General features: G+C 37.9%; 1 protein-coding gene across 6 annotated transcripts in view; it reads left to right on the top strand.

Moving 5' to 3' along the window:
* The window catches only part of Mettl15 (methyltransferase like 15), a 155682-nt gene that overhangs the window by 108772 nt on the left and 28566 nt on the right, over positions 1 to 18344 (top strand). For all 6 annotated transcript variants that reach the window (XR_008215105.1, XM_052724574.1, XM_052724577.1 and 3 more), the window contains one exon: positions 17392 to 17583. Coding sequence is in view for 5 of the 6 variants with exons in the window: in XM_052724574.1 (XP_052580534.1) it covers positions 17392 to 17583 (192 nt within the window). In the remaining variant the exon portion in view is untranslated. The remainder of the gene's footprint in view (positions 1 to 17391; positions 17584 to 18344) is intronic.

Below are 18344 nucleotides of genomic sequence, written 5' to 3'. Positions count from 1 at the left end.
GCTCACTGAGCCATCCTTCCAGCTTTGACTGTTCCTGCTTTTAAGCGTACAATAAGGCTTATGGCCAGGCTGGTGATTTCTTTGTCATAATTCCTACAGGTGACCTAACCATTTCCATGGTCTCTGTAATTCATTTTCCTTGTTGCTCTCTGTCACCCAAGTAGATGCTAGAAGTAGAGCACTGGATAGATTGGCCCCACCATGCTGTTCTTCCTTTCCAAAAAGAGTGTATGTAATTAACATGTATTACTCAGTTAATGTTACCTGAGTTTAATTTTTATTTATTTTATTTTTTCTTTTTTTTTTTTTTTTGGTTTTTCGAGACAGGGTTTCTCTGTGTAGCTTTGCGCCTTTCCTGGAACTCGCTTTGGAGACCAGGCTGGCCTCGAACTCACAGAGATCCGCCTGGCTCTGCCTCCCGAGTGCTGGGATTAAAGGCATGCGCCACCACCGCCCGGCCTTTTTCTTATTTTTTATATTTATTTATTTATTTGGTTTTTCAAGGCAGGGTTTCTCTGTGTAGCATACCTGGAACTCACTTTGTTGACCAGGCTGGCCTCGAACTCACAGAGATCCACCTGCCTCTGCCTCCCAAGTGCTGGGATTAAAGGCGTTCGCCACCACCGCCCGGCCTGAGTTTAATTTTTAGTCTTCCTGCTACTACCGGTTGTAACACGAATCTTAAAAGGTCTTATTAATAAAATGAAACCAGGTACTGGGGTCAATGCTGGAAGATCAGAGAAGCAGAACAAGCCACAGCTTCCTCACCTTGCCAATTCCTCAGCTGATCCTGTTTCTTCAGACTGGAAGCCTCTGAGTCCTCATCTGAATGGATCTCAGCTGACTGCTACTAAAAGCCTAAAAGCTTAACCAGCCAAATGCTTCTAGTTTCTGGTCTTCACGCCTTATATACCTTTCTGCTTTCTGCCATCACTTACTGGGATTAAAGGTGTGAGTCACCATGCCTGGCTATTTCCAGTGTGGCCTTGAACTCAGAGAGATCAGTGCCTACAGAAGGCTAGGATTAAAGATGTGAGTGCCACCATTTTCTAGCCTCTGTATCTAGTGGCTGTTTTGTTCTCTGACCCCAGATAAGTTTATTAGGGTGCACAATATTTTGGGGAACACAATATCACCACAACCTGTGTGACCTTGAGCAGAATTTTATTCACTTATTATTAAATATTTATTAAAGACTCATTCTCTTTCCCTTGGGTCTGCTAGCCTGTCTGCTTCAAACATAAGTAAGAAAAAGTGTTTTTGTTTTGTTTTCTTAGTACAAATAGTTGCTATAATTCTAATGTGAGGATAAAATGTTTATATAATGTATACAGCTATGATGAAAATGAAAATATGATTATCACAGTTAAAATTATTTGTGAATAATAAACTTGTGTGTAGTGTTAGTCACTGAGCTTTCAAGAATGGGCAATATATCTTTCTTTGTTATGGTATGGAAGTGTTCAGAAAGTCTGCAGCTGATTCGATGATTTTCTTAAGCATCTGAAAACCATTTATATAGATACAGATGATACAGTGTGAAAATGTAAAGCTACAAGCGTAGATGGTTGGTCCTTTATTTCTTTTAACTCTATTACATCTATACTTGGGATTATATGGAACATTCCTATTAGATTTCCTGAAAGTTACTGTGGTCTTTGATAAAAACCTTGAGCTTCTTGTGGGTTTTTATTCTTTTCATTTTTATTAGTTTTTTAAGAATTGCATGCAATATGTTTTGATCATATTCACTCCCACAACTTTTCCCAGATCCTCCCTACCTTCTCTAATTATCAAACTTTGTGTGAGTTTTTTTTTTTTTCCCAATCAAGACCAATCTTTATGGAAAGGAAGAACAGCATGGTGGGGCCAATCTATCCAGTGCTCTACTTCTAGCATCTACTTGGGTGACAGAGAGCAACAAGGAAAATGAATTACAGAGACCATGGAAATGGTTAGGTCACCTGTAGGAATTATGACAAAGAAATCACCAGCCTGGCCATAAGCCTTATTGTACGCTTAAGAGCAGGAACAGTCAAAGCTGGAAGGATGGCTCAGTGAGCAGAGTTTGCTACCAAGCTGGAAACCTATTTGTGTGGCACAAATATTTTCAGATGTGTGGCTTTCTACTGAAGGGTGGTTAACTTACTTCTCCCTCTTTTTTTTTTTTTCTGGAGCAGAGGACCGAACCCAGGGCCTTGTGCTTGCTAGGCAAGTGCTCTACCACTGAGCTAAATCCCCAACCCCTACTTCTCCCTCTTATTTTTTGTGCCTTGGCCAGTTGGGGGAGGGTAGCTCTCTGTTAATCTACTAAAAACAGAAGCTTCTCTGATGAGGGTTGAGAAATGCATTGATCTATGGGTACAACGGTGAGTCATTAAGAATCAGTTTAATACTATGTTTATTTTGCAAACTAATAGTTATACTTTATTGCTTATGGCCTATGACCTGTCTAGCCATAGATTCTCAGCCCAATAATGGTGCCAGGGAGAGTTTTCCTTCTTGTGGAAAAAGACTTAAATCAATCAGAAAGTAGTTGGTCACTCCCATGACACTTGTGTCACTATGCACCAGTAAACCTGTCTTGCCAGGCCAGTCGTGACTGTAGCTTGTAGGGTACACAGCTGGATACAATTGATCATTACTTTTCTCCTCCGACAGTATGCATACCACCTTTGAGCACTGTGAAAGTTACCCAGTAGGAATGTAGCTGCCAGGTCAGTACCAGCTTGATTTCTCTGTGTTCTGTGGCGCAATATGTGGTGCCTTCAGCAATAGGGTTTTATCATCAAGTGTGGGATGAGCATTGGTAGTCTCTTATATCTAGTAGGGATATTGTTGCCCTGATATAATGTAGTTGCATTTTAACTTCGTGTGTGTGTGTGTGTGTGTGTGTGTGTGTGTGTGTGTGTGTGTGTGTGTAAGCTTCTACAGTAGTGGTTTCATATGACTTTTTCAAATAACCTTAGTATATTGAGCACTCCCCATATTCCTTCCTCTACCCTGCCTTCCACCCCGACCCTAATTTAACCCTTCATGTTCCATTGTTCCATTTTAACCCTTTACACCAGTATGTTCTAGCTACCGTCTCTTGAAAGCCCCTCCCAAAACCCCTTAGTAGTTTTCTGACCCTTGTGTATATTCTAAATGAAGTACATATAGCTGAACATCCACAAAGCTGAATAGAGACCTACTACATGATCCAGATATACTACCTTTGGGCAATACCCAAAGGACTCAATATCCTACTATAGAGATACCTAGTCATCCATGTTCTTTGATGTTGTATTCCCAATAACCAGATGGGAACAGCACATCTGTCAATTGATAAATATATAATGAAAATGCAGTATATTTACACAATGTAATATTATTCAGCAGTTACAAAAAGTAAATTATGAAATTTGCAGGTAAATGAATGGAGCTGGAAACAATCATTCTGAGAGACATAACCCAGACACCAGACCCTGAAGTCAAATGTCACATTTTCTATTTTTAGTTTTGCCTTTTTTTTTTTTTTTTTTTTTTTTGAGGAAGATTGAGACAGGATCTCATTAGGTAGCTGTGGCTGTCTTGGAACTCACTCTGTAGACCAGACTAGCCTCAAACTCACAGAAATCTGTCTGCCTCTGCCTCTCAAAGACTGGGATTAAAGATGTGCATTTGCTGTTTTGAATTAGGGGCTTGTAGCCCATGTTGACCTTAAATTTGTGATCTTTCTGCCTCCTGCCTCAGTCTTTGAACCAGGTTCTAGTTACACACTGCCACACCCAGTAATGCAATTCTTTTTATATTTTCAGTATTCTCAGCAGGGCTATTTGCAATGTAATACGAAAGTTAAAAATTTCATACAATCAACTAAACCTATTATGACTAGTCACTTGTTCTGTTTGGATAAATCTAGACCCACAGCCTTCAGACTTTTGAATGATTAATTTCATGTCATATACAACATATTTAAAGGTAGAGAATATATATGCTTTACTCATATTTAGTAGTCTTTGAATAATAATAGCAATAAATGCTCATTTCTGCAGTTAACTCCTTTTCCTAGTTACTTTTCTATTGCTGTGATAAAAGCCCATGACCAAGGCAACTCATAGAAGAAAGAGTTGAATTTGGACTTAGAATTTCAGAGAGTTAGAGTCATTGATAGCTGAACAAAGACATCACATGGCAGGGGGAACAACTAGGAGTCACACTTATCTAAAAAGTTGAAGCAGAGAGAGACACAGGAATAGTGCAAGTCATTTGAAACCTCAAAGCCCACTCCCAGTAATATACCTCCTCCAACAAAGCTCCATAGTTCCACCATCTAAGGACCAAGTATTCAAACATATGAGCCTATGGGAGATTCTCATTCAAACCCCCAAAACATTGAATGTTAATAATATAGGAACTGGCTTATAGGCTGTAAAATAATGAAAAATATAACCCTGATGCCTCACTACTGTCAAAATGTCAGATCCTGAAGGCTATCCTTGCATTGTGCTTCATGTAGCCTAATAACTGGTACCCTCCTTTGCATAATAATATAATTCTGATATAAATTCATTGTTGGTTTGAGGAATTATTTGGTTTTCATATCTATTTGCATATTCTGTTAGAATAGAGAAAGATGCATGATAGTCATGGGACTAAAATTCAGCAACCATACTTTACAGGAACCTCTTTCAGAGAGATGCCACTGGAAAATAGTGTGGCTAAAACAAATTTTCTTCTGAAACACATCTAGATAATTTAATTTGCATTTTCAGAGGAATGAATTTGTCTTACTCCCACTGAACTTTAAAAATAAAGAAGTCAAATCTCAGTAGAACTCATATTGCCTATTTTAAATTTTAAGACATTTTTTTTCAAGAGGTCATTTCATTAGATTAAAGCCATTAACTATTTGTGGTAATCATCTCATGTATTTTGCAGTACCCACACCAGATCGGGAGCTAATGAGAACCACCAGCACAAGGACTGGGTTGTATGTTTTCTTCTCTGGATGCACGGTTGTGGGGCTGCCAGTAGTTCACAGCAGCATTGTTCCAGTATTCAAAACTTCAAGGGAAATGTGGTCTCTCCTTGGAGTATCTCAATGGTTAACAAATAATCATTTTGTATTTTTTGTGGAAAGAGAAAGAGACCTGCCCTGGGACTCACTGCATAGCTTCTGCTCATGTTCAATTAACAGCATTTTTCTTTCCTGCCTCATATCCCCCAATGCTAGGGTTACAGACATGTACATCATGCTTGGTCATAGATTAAATGTTTTTTTTTTTTTTTTAAGAAAGAATGTAGACACAAACTAGAATAAAAATGTGCATATTGATTTTAAAATCCCAGATGTCATGAACTATAATTTTGATCTTTTCATTTGAAAGTTAGACTTCCATTATGTCTCCCTTTCATATTTAAACTCTTAATATCTAAATGTATGTTATCTTTTTCTTTATTTAACTGCCATTTTAATGACCAACTGTGGTTGTTTAAATGAGAATATCTGCCATAGGAACATATGTTTGAACGATTGGTCCCCAGTTGGTGGCAGTGTTTGGAGAGGTTATGGGAATCTTAGGTCATGGATTCTGGATGGAGGAAGTGTGCTACAGAAGGCAGGCTTGGAGAGTTTATGACTTCCCCACTTTCAGCCCCGCTATCTGCTTCTCACATGTAGTTGATATGTGATCTTTCAGCTTCCTACTCATGTAGCCCCTCCCGCTCTTCCATTATGGACATCTAGATACCTGGAACAATAGCCAAAAGAAACTCATATTGAAATTGCTTTCAGTTATGGTATTTTCTTACAGCAGCAGTCAGTAAAGTGCTTGGACCAAAGGTCAATTCTATAACTCACATACAAAACCTGGACATAGGGATGCACACTTGAAGTTCCAAGATTGAAAAGTAAGAGAGAGCCCTGCTATCAAGCCAGTCTAGCCTGTCTCAAAAACAAAACAAAACAAACAAACAAATAAAGCACTAAGAACAACAAAACACACACAGTGCCTAAAAGTATATAGGACATCTGGGTTGCCATCTGGCCTCCACATGTACTTACTCACATGTGCAAATAAATCTGCACGTGTATGTGCACTTGTACACACAAACATTCATATGTATATATATATATAAAATATTTTTATTGAACACTTAATATACTTAAAGTGCTAATGGATGTGTGTGTGTGTATACATACACACACATAAATATATTTGTGCTGTGTGACATGGTGAATAGGACCTTAAGGGATATATGTACTAGCAACAGAAACAGTGAGATACTCATGTAAATCTTAAGGAACTCTATGAAATACCATGTACTGAGTACCAAATGAATCATCAGTAAGCTTAAGAGTTGCTAAGATAAGAAATTATCACTGACCATTAGAATGGTACAGCCTTTTATAGTTAATCTTCATTGCCAACTTGACCGGAATGGGAGTCACTGAGGAGACACACCATTGGGTGTAACTGTAAGGAATTTTCCATGGAAAATTAACTGAGGATGGATGACCCACCATGTGTGTATGGGGAACCATTCCCTGCACTGAGTAAAAGTGGGGAAAGGGTGCAGGAAAGACCAAGGAGCACCAACGTCCATGTCTCTCTGCTTCCTGACTGTGGAGAACGTGTGACCAGCTGTTTCTGCTCAGGCCCCCAAGCCCATAATTCTTTGTGCCACCATGCCTTCCCCCAAATTAGAGACTGTACTCACAAACTGTCAGCAAAAATCAATCCTTCTTTAAGTTGCCTTCATCAGGTATCTTGTCAAAACAGTGAGGAAAGTAACAGAGAGAGCTCACACAGAAGACAAGGGCATTGCTGAGATAAAACTGGCCATGTCATCTGTAGCTCTTCACAAACGCTCTATGGGAGGAATATGAAAGAATTTTGAACTTTGGGTTGGAATATCCCTGGAGTTCTGTAAGCAGGTCTTAATGAGTTATCTGGTGGGAGTGTTGAAAAGCAGAATTCTGACTGAAAGGCCACCAATGATGACTGTGTTCTTAAGTATTCAGAGAAGAATAAAACCTGTTTTAGGAATTAGATTAAAGGCTGATTTGTCTCACCTGGCTGTTGTCTCCCCATGTGGAGAAAAGTTCAAGGGAGCTGAATTCAAAACAATGGACTAAGTTGTTTGCTAGAGGAAATTTCAAGACTGTGAGACGTCTAGACTGTGCCTTGGTTATTATTTGATGGAGTTAGTCAGATGTTCAGTGGGAAAGATCAGAAATATATGGGAAGTGTGTAATTTGGTGAGGAATGGGTGGTGAGTCAATTTAAGTTTACAGATAAAATGGATGCCCACAAAGCAGCTGTACTGGTAAAGATATTAGCATCATTAGAGAAACCTCAGTCTCTTCACTGAGACTGTATATTTTAAAGGTGCTCTACGGATAAGACTTATTGAAGGCTCCAACTTGTATAAATGCAAATTGATTTGAAAGGAGAGAGCCTGAATGGAGAATGCTGATGAACAAGCTCTCTGCTCTAATGCAGCCACCTATGGAAAAAATTGTCCCAGGTTTGTCAGCCAATGTGTAGAAAAATCATGACAGCTGTGACAGAAAGGAGATAGACTACATACTGAATGGGTGTCAGAACTTGTCAACATCTCCATGATGCATGTTTTTCATGCATGCAAAATTCAAGAATTATGTGGCTATGAAGGCTTGGTCTGAATGTTCTAGAAATTGGCTGAAACCAGCTGATGTATGGCAGGGTGGGCTTCTCTTGAATGAAGCAATTGTGAAGCCATTGCATGAAACTATGGAGACATCGGGATGTTGGGGGTCCAGAATCATGGGAAGTCCACTAAGAAAGTGGTGCCCAGTGCAGAGCTGGCTCAAGAGAGAGGCTCTATTGTGATACAAGTGTCAGAACTAGAGGGGTAGTGATCCACAAACACACTGGAGCCCAAATGATGCTACCACAAGCCCCAGGTACTAGATATGGAGAAGGTGGGGTTAATGTTTGCCCTTCTGAGTCTGGGTCTGCCCTTTCCTTACCATCCTCCCAGCCCTTCATTTATGAATAGAATATTGCTGTTTGCTATTACTGGAGGCATGTAATGTTAGGATTTTTTTCTTTTCTTCTTTTATCTTTACTTTTTATTCACAAGGCCTCTCAATTAAGAGATTACTATGAGTCTCAGAAGAGATTTTTGACTTTAGGTTTTTGAAAACTGAAAGACCATAAGGACTTTTAAAATCGGACTGAATGCATTGTGCATTAAAGATAGACATCAGCCTTTGAGATCCAGGCATGGAATGTGATGGTTAAAGCCATATGTTTAAATATTGGGTTGACAAACTATCAACTTTGTGTTGGTTAACCATCATTGTCACATATACTGGGTTTGGAATCACCTATGAGGTGCACCACGCTGCATGTCTGTGTGGGCATTTCCAGAGGAGGTTAAGTGAGGGAAAACTCACCCTGAATGTGAGTAATGCCACTCAATACATTGGAGTCCCAGGCTACATAACAAGGGGGTCCGGGGAGAAGCAGGAAAGCCCAAGGAGTGCCAGCATTCATCTTTCTTTGCAGACTCTGAAGTAAATGTAATTTGTGCCTCACGGTTCTGCCTCCACTGCCCCGGCCGTTCTCACCATCTCTCCTACCCGACTGTGATACACTATATTCTCAAACTGTCTGCCAGAGTAAACCCTTCCTTAAGTTGCTTTGTCACACTAACAGAAAGAGTAGCTAATCCAAGGCTCTAATGTGATATCAGCACAAAGGAAATGGGCATTTTATGTCAAAATTATGAGTTATCTGTTCGGGGTTTGAATGTCTTATTAAGAGTCAAGTGAGCTATCAAGGAAACCAAGGAAGAAGTTATCTCAAAGAAAGTGTCTGTTATTTCTTGCTGATTTTCTCATTTCTTTCCTAATAATTGGTATTGAAGAATAAAGGAACAGAAAAGGACAGTGTTGGGTGGGTAGAGAAGGAAAAAATGAATCAGAGAATGGTGGAGACTGATGAAACTATGTTGTAGGAAAGTGCAGAACTATTTTTTTTAAGTAAATAAACTTGCATGAGTGAGACCATGTTAAGGAGATATTTTCTGGCCTACATATTAGAGAAGGTTGAATCTCTGTTTCATGTTGCTTTTGGAATCAGATATCTAGGGACTGGAGAGGTGGCTTAGCAGTTATGAACACTGACAGTTCTTCCAGAGGACCTGTGATGGGAGCCATCCCTGGCGGTGGATGGGTCCTGTAGAGGGTGTAAGGAGATGGCGGGGAAAGAAATGAGCCAGGCCATGGTGGTTGGGAGAATCTCGCAGCCTGGCTGACTAGCAGCCAGAGTGTTTATTTATTTATACAGAATTTAATAAGCAAGGATACATTCATGATGTTCCAAAACATAGATCATATCATTTTTTTTTTGTTTTGGACATGTGTTTTCACTTCCTTTTGCTCATCTTTTAGTCGTCATTAATAAATTATAACAGAGCAGAATTATCATTTCCAATCACTTTCCCTCAAGTTTTGACATCATTAATAAACAGAGTTGTCATTCTTACTCATTAACCCCATAACCCAATTTTTGAGAATCTAGAGGTATATGACAGCCTGTTCTCAGGCTGGTAGTTTTGGTTGCTTCAAGGGCACTAGACCAAAACAAAAATCTTCAACAACCCTGGGCATTTTACCATGTCCCAAGCAGTGTATTATTAACTCTTAGTGGTTAGAGTGCCCAGGAAAAATCCTCAGGGCAAAGCTGCTGCAGTTATTATTCAAATTCTGGCATAACACAGTGTTCATATTTATATTTTTATGGAATTTGTCTATATGTCTAATCTTGGCATTCTGTTGTTCCTTGATCATACGTAACCATAGTGGCTCTGCATGAGCTAACTTTTCTAAGAGAGGGAGGTCCTGATAACTCATACTTTATCATCTTTCCACTCCATATTTTGCTCATCAGTATGTCTCTGTGTAGGGCAGAGATGTACGTCATGTAATTGTCTAAGTGTACAGTGGGAAGAGGTTTGTAATCTTAACTGTGGCCAACTACTGTACCCCTCTGAGTCTTGTTGACCTTTTTGAGTTTATTTTGTTTTGAATATCTTGTTCCTGTGTAAGTACAGGGACAGATGTTTCAAGAATGTTTCATAGCCTAATGAAGAGACCTCTGACTTCTTTACGTGTCACAACCTCCATGGTGTAAAGACCTTCAAGTAACTGAGGATATCTCCCTAAAAGCAGGGTGGTTGGGGGGAATAGTATGTTCAGGACTGTCCTGGGAAAGCTTAGAAGCAGCATTCCTGGGAGAAGGCATAAATGATTCATAAGGAATTTTCCATCAATCCAATATCCCCAAATTGTACAAATATTAAAAGTGCCCCAAGTATGTAACAGGTGGAGATGAAAACCAAATGTGGCATGGCAGCCATCATGTGGCTTAGCTCTGCTGGATCTTTGTCAGGTAGCTATGCTGGCTTTATGACTTCTGCCATTCCATTCAAATATGGCTGTGCCAGACCTGGGTTAATGCCAAAATGGTGGTTCACAACTGTATGAAACTCCAATCTCAGGGGATCATATGGTTGTCTGGGGGGGCCAGCCTCCAGCAGCACGAGACTCCAAAGGAATTCCACAGTGGGCAATAATCAGCACATACTGTGACTTTTTTATCTGAGGGGGATAAGGGAAAAAACACTCACACACGCTCTTAATAGTTTCCTTTAGACCTTTTCTTTATTCTTCCTTTGCATTCTCTATTCTTTATTTTCCTGGTGATTTTCTTCTCTCATTTTTGATGTTTTCTAACTCTATCGTTATTCTTGATGTTTTCTTTCTAACTCATTTTAAATGTCTCATTCTTGCTGTTTTCCTTCTAATTCATTTTAACTCTATTCTTTCCCTTGCAGGTTATGTACCCCAGCAGAATCTTTCAGGCAATACAAAAATTACAATGTGGTTACATTCTGTTTTTCAAATGGTTGATTATAATGAATACAAGTAAAAAACAGCATGTTTTTTTGTGTGTATATATATATATACACACAATATATATATATATATATATATATATATATATATATATATATATATATATATATATATATACGGCAGGCTGGCATCTCCTGATTTAGCCTTCCTCTTCCCAGAATTCTCTTTCTCTGCTTATCCTGCCTATACTTCCTGCCTGACTACTGGCCAATCAGCATTTTATTAAGCCAGGTACAAAAGCATTATTCCACAGCATTCGCCAGCTACACACTATCCTCAACCTAGAGAGATCCTTGTTTATGTGCATTTGTCTTGATTTGATCTGCTTGTATTTTTGTTGTTTTTGTTATTTTGTCCATTGGATAAATTAGCATTTATAACATTGCCTTTTTTATGTTTTTGTTTTGTTTTGCTCTTAAGCTAGTTAACTTTTTCTTTTGATTGAAATTAGGTTTTTTTTTCTCATATTATATATCCTGATTATGGTTTCCTCTACATCCACTCCTCCCAGTTCCTTCCCAGCTCCCCTCTCATCTGCATCCATTCCCTTTCTCTCCTTAGGGGGGAAAAAAAAACAGGCTTCTAAGGGATAATAAAATAAAATATAATAAGATCAAACAAAAGCTAACATATCAGACTTGGACAAAACAAACAAAAGGAAAAGAGCCCAGGAGAAGACAAAAGAAACAAAGACCCACAGGTTCCCACAACCAAAAGTCCCATAAAAACACTAAATTGAAAGCCATCTTATATAAGCAAAGGACCTGGTATGGACCTGTGCAGGCTCTGTGCATGCTACCTCAATCTCTTAGAGTTCATATGTATGTTAATCATGTTCATTTAGAAGGCCTTGTTTTCTTGGTGTCCTCCATCCCCTCTGGCTCTCACACTCCTTCTGCCTCCTCTTCTGCAGGGTTCCCTGAGCCCTGAGGGGAGAGATTTGATGAAGACATCCCATTTAGGGCTGAGTGCTCCAAGGTCTCTCTCTCACTCAGCATAATGTCTGGCTGTGGGTCTCTGTATTTGTTCTCTTCTGCTGTAGAAGGAAGCTTTTCTAATGATGGCTAAGCAAGGCGTTGATCTATGAGAATAGCATAATGTCATTAGGAGTCATTAATTGCTGCATTCTTTTAGTATAACAGTAGTATTTGGGTTTATTCTGTTCCTAAGCTATCTAGTCTAGTTCATTGTGACCAAGAAGTGTCAGATGCTGGTTCCATCTCATGGAGTGAGCCTTCACTCAAATCAAATATTGTATGATGACTCACATAAGTTTTGTATCACGATTGCCCTATTATATCTTGCAGATAGGACACCATTGTAGACCAAAGGGTTTGTGGCTGGGTTTATGTTTATGTACTAGAAGCTTTATTTGGTGACAAGAGATGGAAAGTGGGAGCTCTTCCCTTCACCCCCATTATTTGACAGTTTTATTTAGATTGCCTTCCTATATGTTTATTTTTAGGAAACTTCTAGTGTATTAGGTTTCCATGGTACTCCTCAAATGGCCCTTAATTTTAGCTGTCTCTCCCATATTGCCTCCCCCTTCCTCCTCTCCTTGCTCCCCACTTGATCCTCTAGTTCCTGTCCTCCCCACAATCCATTCATAACTATTTATTCTATTTTCTTTCATAATGGGATCTGTCTGTCCCCCCAGTCCCTTACTCTATACCTTGATCTTCCCATTCCAGACCCTCCATCCAGTATGCCTGCCTGGTGATTTGAGTTAAAATAGCTGTCTCATTTTTTTTTCTGGAAGATTTTATTATAATATCAATGTTATTTTGTTTATATAATATTAGAGTTACTTAAATAGCTAAATATTTAAATATTTGGGAGAATACATGGTGGAGCCACCTGTGCATGTCTTTTTCTCTGTGGGAGACTTTATAATTACAGATTAAATTTCTAACTGATTTCAGGACTATATTTTACATTTCTTATGTTAGTTTTAATAAGTTATAGTTTCCCGAGAATATTTTCATTCGATCTAAATCTCTAATTTACTAGTATAACATTGTTAAATATTTCCTCCTGTGATATATTTGATACAGGGTCTAAAGTAGTATTTTCCTTTTTATCTCTCATATTGGTAAACATCCTTATGGGTTGTTAATCAATTTTCTTAAAGTCTTTTCAAAGAACATATTTTAACTCACTGTATAAAATATTCCTTTCCATTTTTAATTTTTGCTTCTTTTATTTATTTAATTCTTTTAATATTTCTTCTTTTATTTTTGCTTCCTTTTATTATGGGATTTGAATGTGCTGTTGTGTTAATTTATAAAAATAAATTTATTGTCTATGACTTCCCTTTTTAATATGTGCACACATATGTGGAGTTTTTCCAGAGAACAGCATTAGCAGCACACCCTGTCTCAGTGCTTTGACTTTTCACTGGGCTGTTTTGTTATTGCTTTGTTTAATTCATTCCTAGTGTCCTTTTATGATTCATTTTGTTTATTGGTATTTAGAAGTATATAACTGTTAAAACATTTTTGGGCTTTCAAGTTATCTCTTTGTTTCTGGCTGCCAGTTAAATCCTGTGGCTTGGTCTGTGTCTATAATTCTACCACCCAGGAAAAAAGAATATTTGAGTATAATTGCCACAGTAGTTGGGATGTTATTTGTTTTTGTGTGCGTGTACATACATACATATGTACCTTTAGTAGACCTTTAATAAGTCCCTCCTATCCTAAGACAACTATGAATGAAGGCTTTCTGCTGCCATGTGCTCTATCTTCAACCTAGAGAGATCATTGTTTATATTTATTTGACTCAATTTGATATGTTAGTAACTTTTGTGTTGTTATTTTGTATATGTGTATACATGAAGAAAGAGGAACCTTTTCCTAATTTCTAGGAAATATCTCTTGTATCTTACTGGTCAAAATTGTATGCATGTTGATCTCTAAACAAATTGTGGTGGCCATGAGGATGATGTGTGTAAAGCAGTTAACAGAATTCCCCAACACAACAGAACTAGTAGGATAGAGGTATATATAAACATGGGCCTGTATATACATATATGTGTGTGTGTGTGTGTGTGTGTGTGTGTTATGTATGATATGTAATTTAAGAAATATGCACAAGGTGTGGTTTAGTATGTAGAAATTTATGTAAAAATATAAATGAGTTGAATGTTTTTTATTTTTGGATATTAACTTTATTTTTAATTACGTGTATATGTGTTTGTGTAGGGGTATGCATACTTGAGTGTGTACATGAGTGCAGGTGCCCACAGAGGCCAGAAGAAGGTGTCGGATCACTTTGGGCTGGAGTTACAGATGGTTGTGAGCTGCTATGTGGGTGCTAGAAACCAAACTCGGATCCTCTGCAAGAATAAGTGGTTTTAACCACTGAGCCATCTCTCCAATCCCACACAAAATGTAGCTCACTCACCCCACCCCCTAGTGTGTGTGTGTGTGTGTGTGTGTGTGTGTGTGTGTGGTGCGGGGTGAAGAATTAGAAAGAATACTGGTGGGGGTTGGATTTACTTCAAGGAGTTTGCTCACGTAACTGTGAGGTCTGTCGTGTGTGAAATATGTTTGGCAGCAGGCTGGGAAGTCTCGGGTAGAAAGTAGTGTTGTAGCCTTAAGGCAAAATACCTTCATCCTCTGAGAAACATGATTCTTTGCTTTTAAGACATTGTAGCTGAGTGGTTGAGGCACACTTCTGTTCTTAAAGTCAATGTTCTTGACTTAAAACCCACTCATTGAAAAGTACCTTTTAGCAATACCTATACTACTGTCTGTTTAAATAGCCAGCCTGTCACATATATCATCAAATACATGGCAGTTTTTTAAAAATCTGTAGCTGAACTTTTGAGGTCCTATTGGAATGAAGAGTTTAGCACCTTGGCAGAGGCTAAAAGTGTCCCTAGAGTAGGCAGAGCTTCATGTGTGGGAAGGCTGCTGTGCAACATGAGTTCTGAACTTGAGTCACATACGCTGATACTAAAGAGAAAAGTTACAGAAGGAACTGCTTAATTGAAAAGTACTAATGATTTTTTCCTTGCTTTTTGCTTTTTATTTTATTTGGGCTTTCATGTGGTTTGGAAGATTTAATGTAAGGGTAACCCATGCTTTTACTCTGAGCTACCTCTCCAACTCTAACTAATAATAATATTCAAATATGAATTAGATTACTGGTGCTTACTGTAAATTAAGTTTCAGTATTATATATTCCTTGACATCTGGTGTAAATAACATATTGTAAAACATTATTTGGCACACATGGAGTTCAGTAGATAATAAGCATATTTTTCTACAGTTATATTAAACATTGAATAGTAATTGAGATAAGATAGCGTCAGGATTCCTTAAAGAAGCGAAGTACTTAGTATTTGAATTAGTGATATTGGATTATATTTATGTCCCTGTGTATATACATGTATATTGTTTCTTACATTTAAATACATGGTGATTACTTTAGTATATAAAAACACTTGTTTCTTAAATGTCCTAGCGACTAATTTCCCTTGCTTCTGTGCTCTTGAAGGTAAGATTCCCCAGCTGAACATCTGTTCTTTGCAGAGGGATCTCTTGGGCTCTATTTCTGCTTCCACTTGATCAGCAGGTTCAGTTCCCTATGATTTTGTACAGTTGTTCAAACAAGCCAATCACATTCTTCTGTAGCAACAAGGAAGCACTTTTGACAACATACAGTCTTCTTCTTATATCCTTGTTCACTTTGCTCCTGAGTGAACCCCCACATGCTCAAGCATGGTTTTGTTTCCTTGTATACAAAACTGGAAATTTAGATGTGATTAACTAACTTTACAATCTCACCCATATCCAGTAATGAGTGTTGACTGTTTGGCTATCTGTATAGCCTAAGGTTGGGATCCAGAGGTGATTCAAACAGAATTCTTCCCTTTTCTTAGCTCCAATTCATGATATTGGGGTAGGGAAAGATTCAAATATCAGCTGTTGGCATATATGACTTGTGAAATGTGTTTCAATCCTGAAATTTTATTTCTTGTTTTTGCTTTTCCAATACTATTTTATTAGCATTTATATTTTCCAAAAATGGGGGGGGTGCATTTATTTATATCTCTATCATCAGCTCCAGCCACATTGTTCTGTAAATTATATCTTTTCCTCTTAGCTGCTAACTCAAGCAACATAACTTACCAGTTTTCCTGTCCCCTTGTTATATCCGCTAAATAGCATAATCATTGGCAACCACAGATATGCAGTAAATATTTGGCATGCAATCCAAAAGAGTAATCCAGAAATTACTCCTTCATCCAGAATTGAGGAAAATTTACCAATGAGTTGTGAGTTTCCCCTTAAATGGCATAAATTACCTAAGTAAATGCCGTAAATGTAAATTGCCTAATGTTAAAATACAAGCCCATTCCATTCAACTTCAGAGAGAGAGAGTAAAAGCTTCTGTATGTTGCCCAATTTCTCTTTCCTCACTCCTCTTCCAAAAGGAATTTTAGTTGTCTTAAGGCCTGAAGAAACCTAAGGGCAGCAGCTCATTTTGTATAGGAAGCAGGATTGGAATAGCAACATAGTGACCTAAACGTCTTCCTGTCTGTTGATTCTGAATGCTTCATGCATACTTTGAAATTCTTGCTGGAAGCTAAAACAGTGCTTCTTCAGGAGTTGTTTAGCCTTGTCTTTATTTCATTCCTCAAGTATGTGGCTATATAATGCCCCTATCCTAAGTATAGAATAAACATTCACAGCAGTAAAATATGAGAGTGAACACATTTAACATTTTTTTCTTACTTCTTTTCATTGATGAGATTTATTTTTAATAGGTACATAAAAAGTACACATGTAAGTGGGGTAGTATGGAATGCCTGCATTGGGCAGTGTTTAAATTAAGATACAATAGCACATTGAAAATTCTTATCTGCTCTTTACCTGTGATTCTTTTTCTTCTTTTCCCAACTCTTTTCTCATCACTACAAGATACCATATTACCCTCAACTTTGAGATAAGTGTATTAATATTATGAGTGCAAGTTACGTATTACCTATATTCCTGTGCATTCTTAATTCACTTAACATAATGATTTCCAGTTCCATGTAACTGGATTTCATTCCTTTTATATGACTGAAGAGCATTCATGATGTGTATGCACACTTTATTTATATTCTTTTTGTTTTTATGCCTACTGTATTTGGATTTCCTTGGAAATTAAGTAATTCTTTTGCAAGAATGTCATGTGCTACTTTTTCTTACTCATAAATTTAAGAAATTTTTTAGAGAAAAGAATGAAAAACCTAGTCTGACAAAGGAATATATCTGATTTATAAATATATACTTTCTCAAAGTATATGCTAAGTAAATACATGACACTTAGTGTATTTATTTCAGGTAAATCATTCCGTGATAGGATGTACTCCCTTCCATTGGCCAGAAACTTGAAGAAAAACTAATACAGCGGGTCTTCTCTCTGTCTCTTGGGTTTATTCACAGGAAACAACTCCAAGCTATGTTGGGCCAATTCAGCGAGGCAGAGACTTTGTTAATAAAAGCTGGAGTGCAGCCAGGGTCTATTGATGGAGTTCTTTTTGATCTGGGGTGTTCCTCCATGCAACTTGATGCTCCTGAACGAGGTTTCTCCCTTCGGAAGGATGGCCCCTTGGACATGAGGATGGATGGAGACAGGTGGATATTGAAAAAGCATTTCTTTTTACCACAAGAAAATCAATTCCTTAGAAACATTCTGCATTTAATTTCCTTGAAGGCTGAAAAATTCCCAGCACACTCCCACATCCAACACTGTCCATACATAGTAAATCAGCTGTGTTTGGTACTCATTATAGACTTCAGTATTTCTTTGGCTTGGTATTCTAAAAGGAAAATATTTACTGTCTTACAGAATATAGTGAGGAGGTATTCAGAATAGGGAAATCAACTTTTATGTGATTTTTTTCACTGACAATATGGCTGTTTAGTAGTAATTTGGAAAAATTACTGCTGAAAACAATAGTTTTTCGTGCATGTCCAGTTATGTCTCTGTAAGAAGCAAGAGGAGCTGTACTTAATTGATATTCTTTATAATGCTGTAAAAACAAATCTGGCAGGATTCCCATGGTCAACAATTCTGTTTTTGTTCTGTCTCTTATGCAGTCACCCTAGTTGTGCCTTCTCCAAAAGATTTGCAATGTACGGCACTGCATCTCACATCACTACATAGCTGTACATCTCTACAAGGAGTATTACCTGTGACTCCTCTTCATTCTTCAGCGCTGTAGAAATACTAATGCTTGTTTACCATTATTCAGTTCAAATAAACACACAACCTATTTAATAGCATCATGTTGTACTATAAAAAGAGGAGGAAAATTTCCTTTTTCTACATTAATTTTAAAAGCTTAAATTAGTACTGACATCTGGACCTAGCAGTGGTACCAAGCCAGAGTAAC

This window comes from Peromyscus californicus, unplaced genomic scaffold (genome assembly GCF_007827085.1).
Source record: "Peromyscus californicus insignis strain IS unplaced genomic scaffold, ASM782708v3 Scaffold_7__1_contigs__length_154581171, whole genome shotgun sequence".
Taxonomy (NCBI): domain Eukaryota; kingdom Metazoa; phylum Chordata; class Mammalia; order Rodentia; family Cricetidae; genus Peromyscus; species Peromyscus californicus.
The sequence above is the reverse complement of the archived record's forward strand: the minus strand, read 5'-3'. Positions and strand labels throughout refer to the sequence as shown.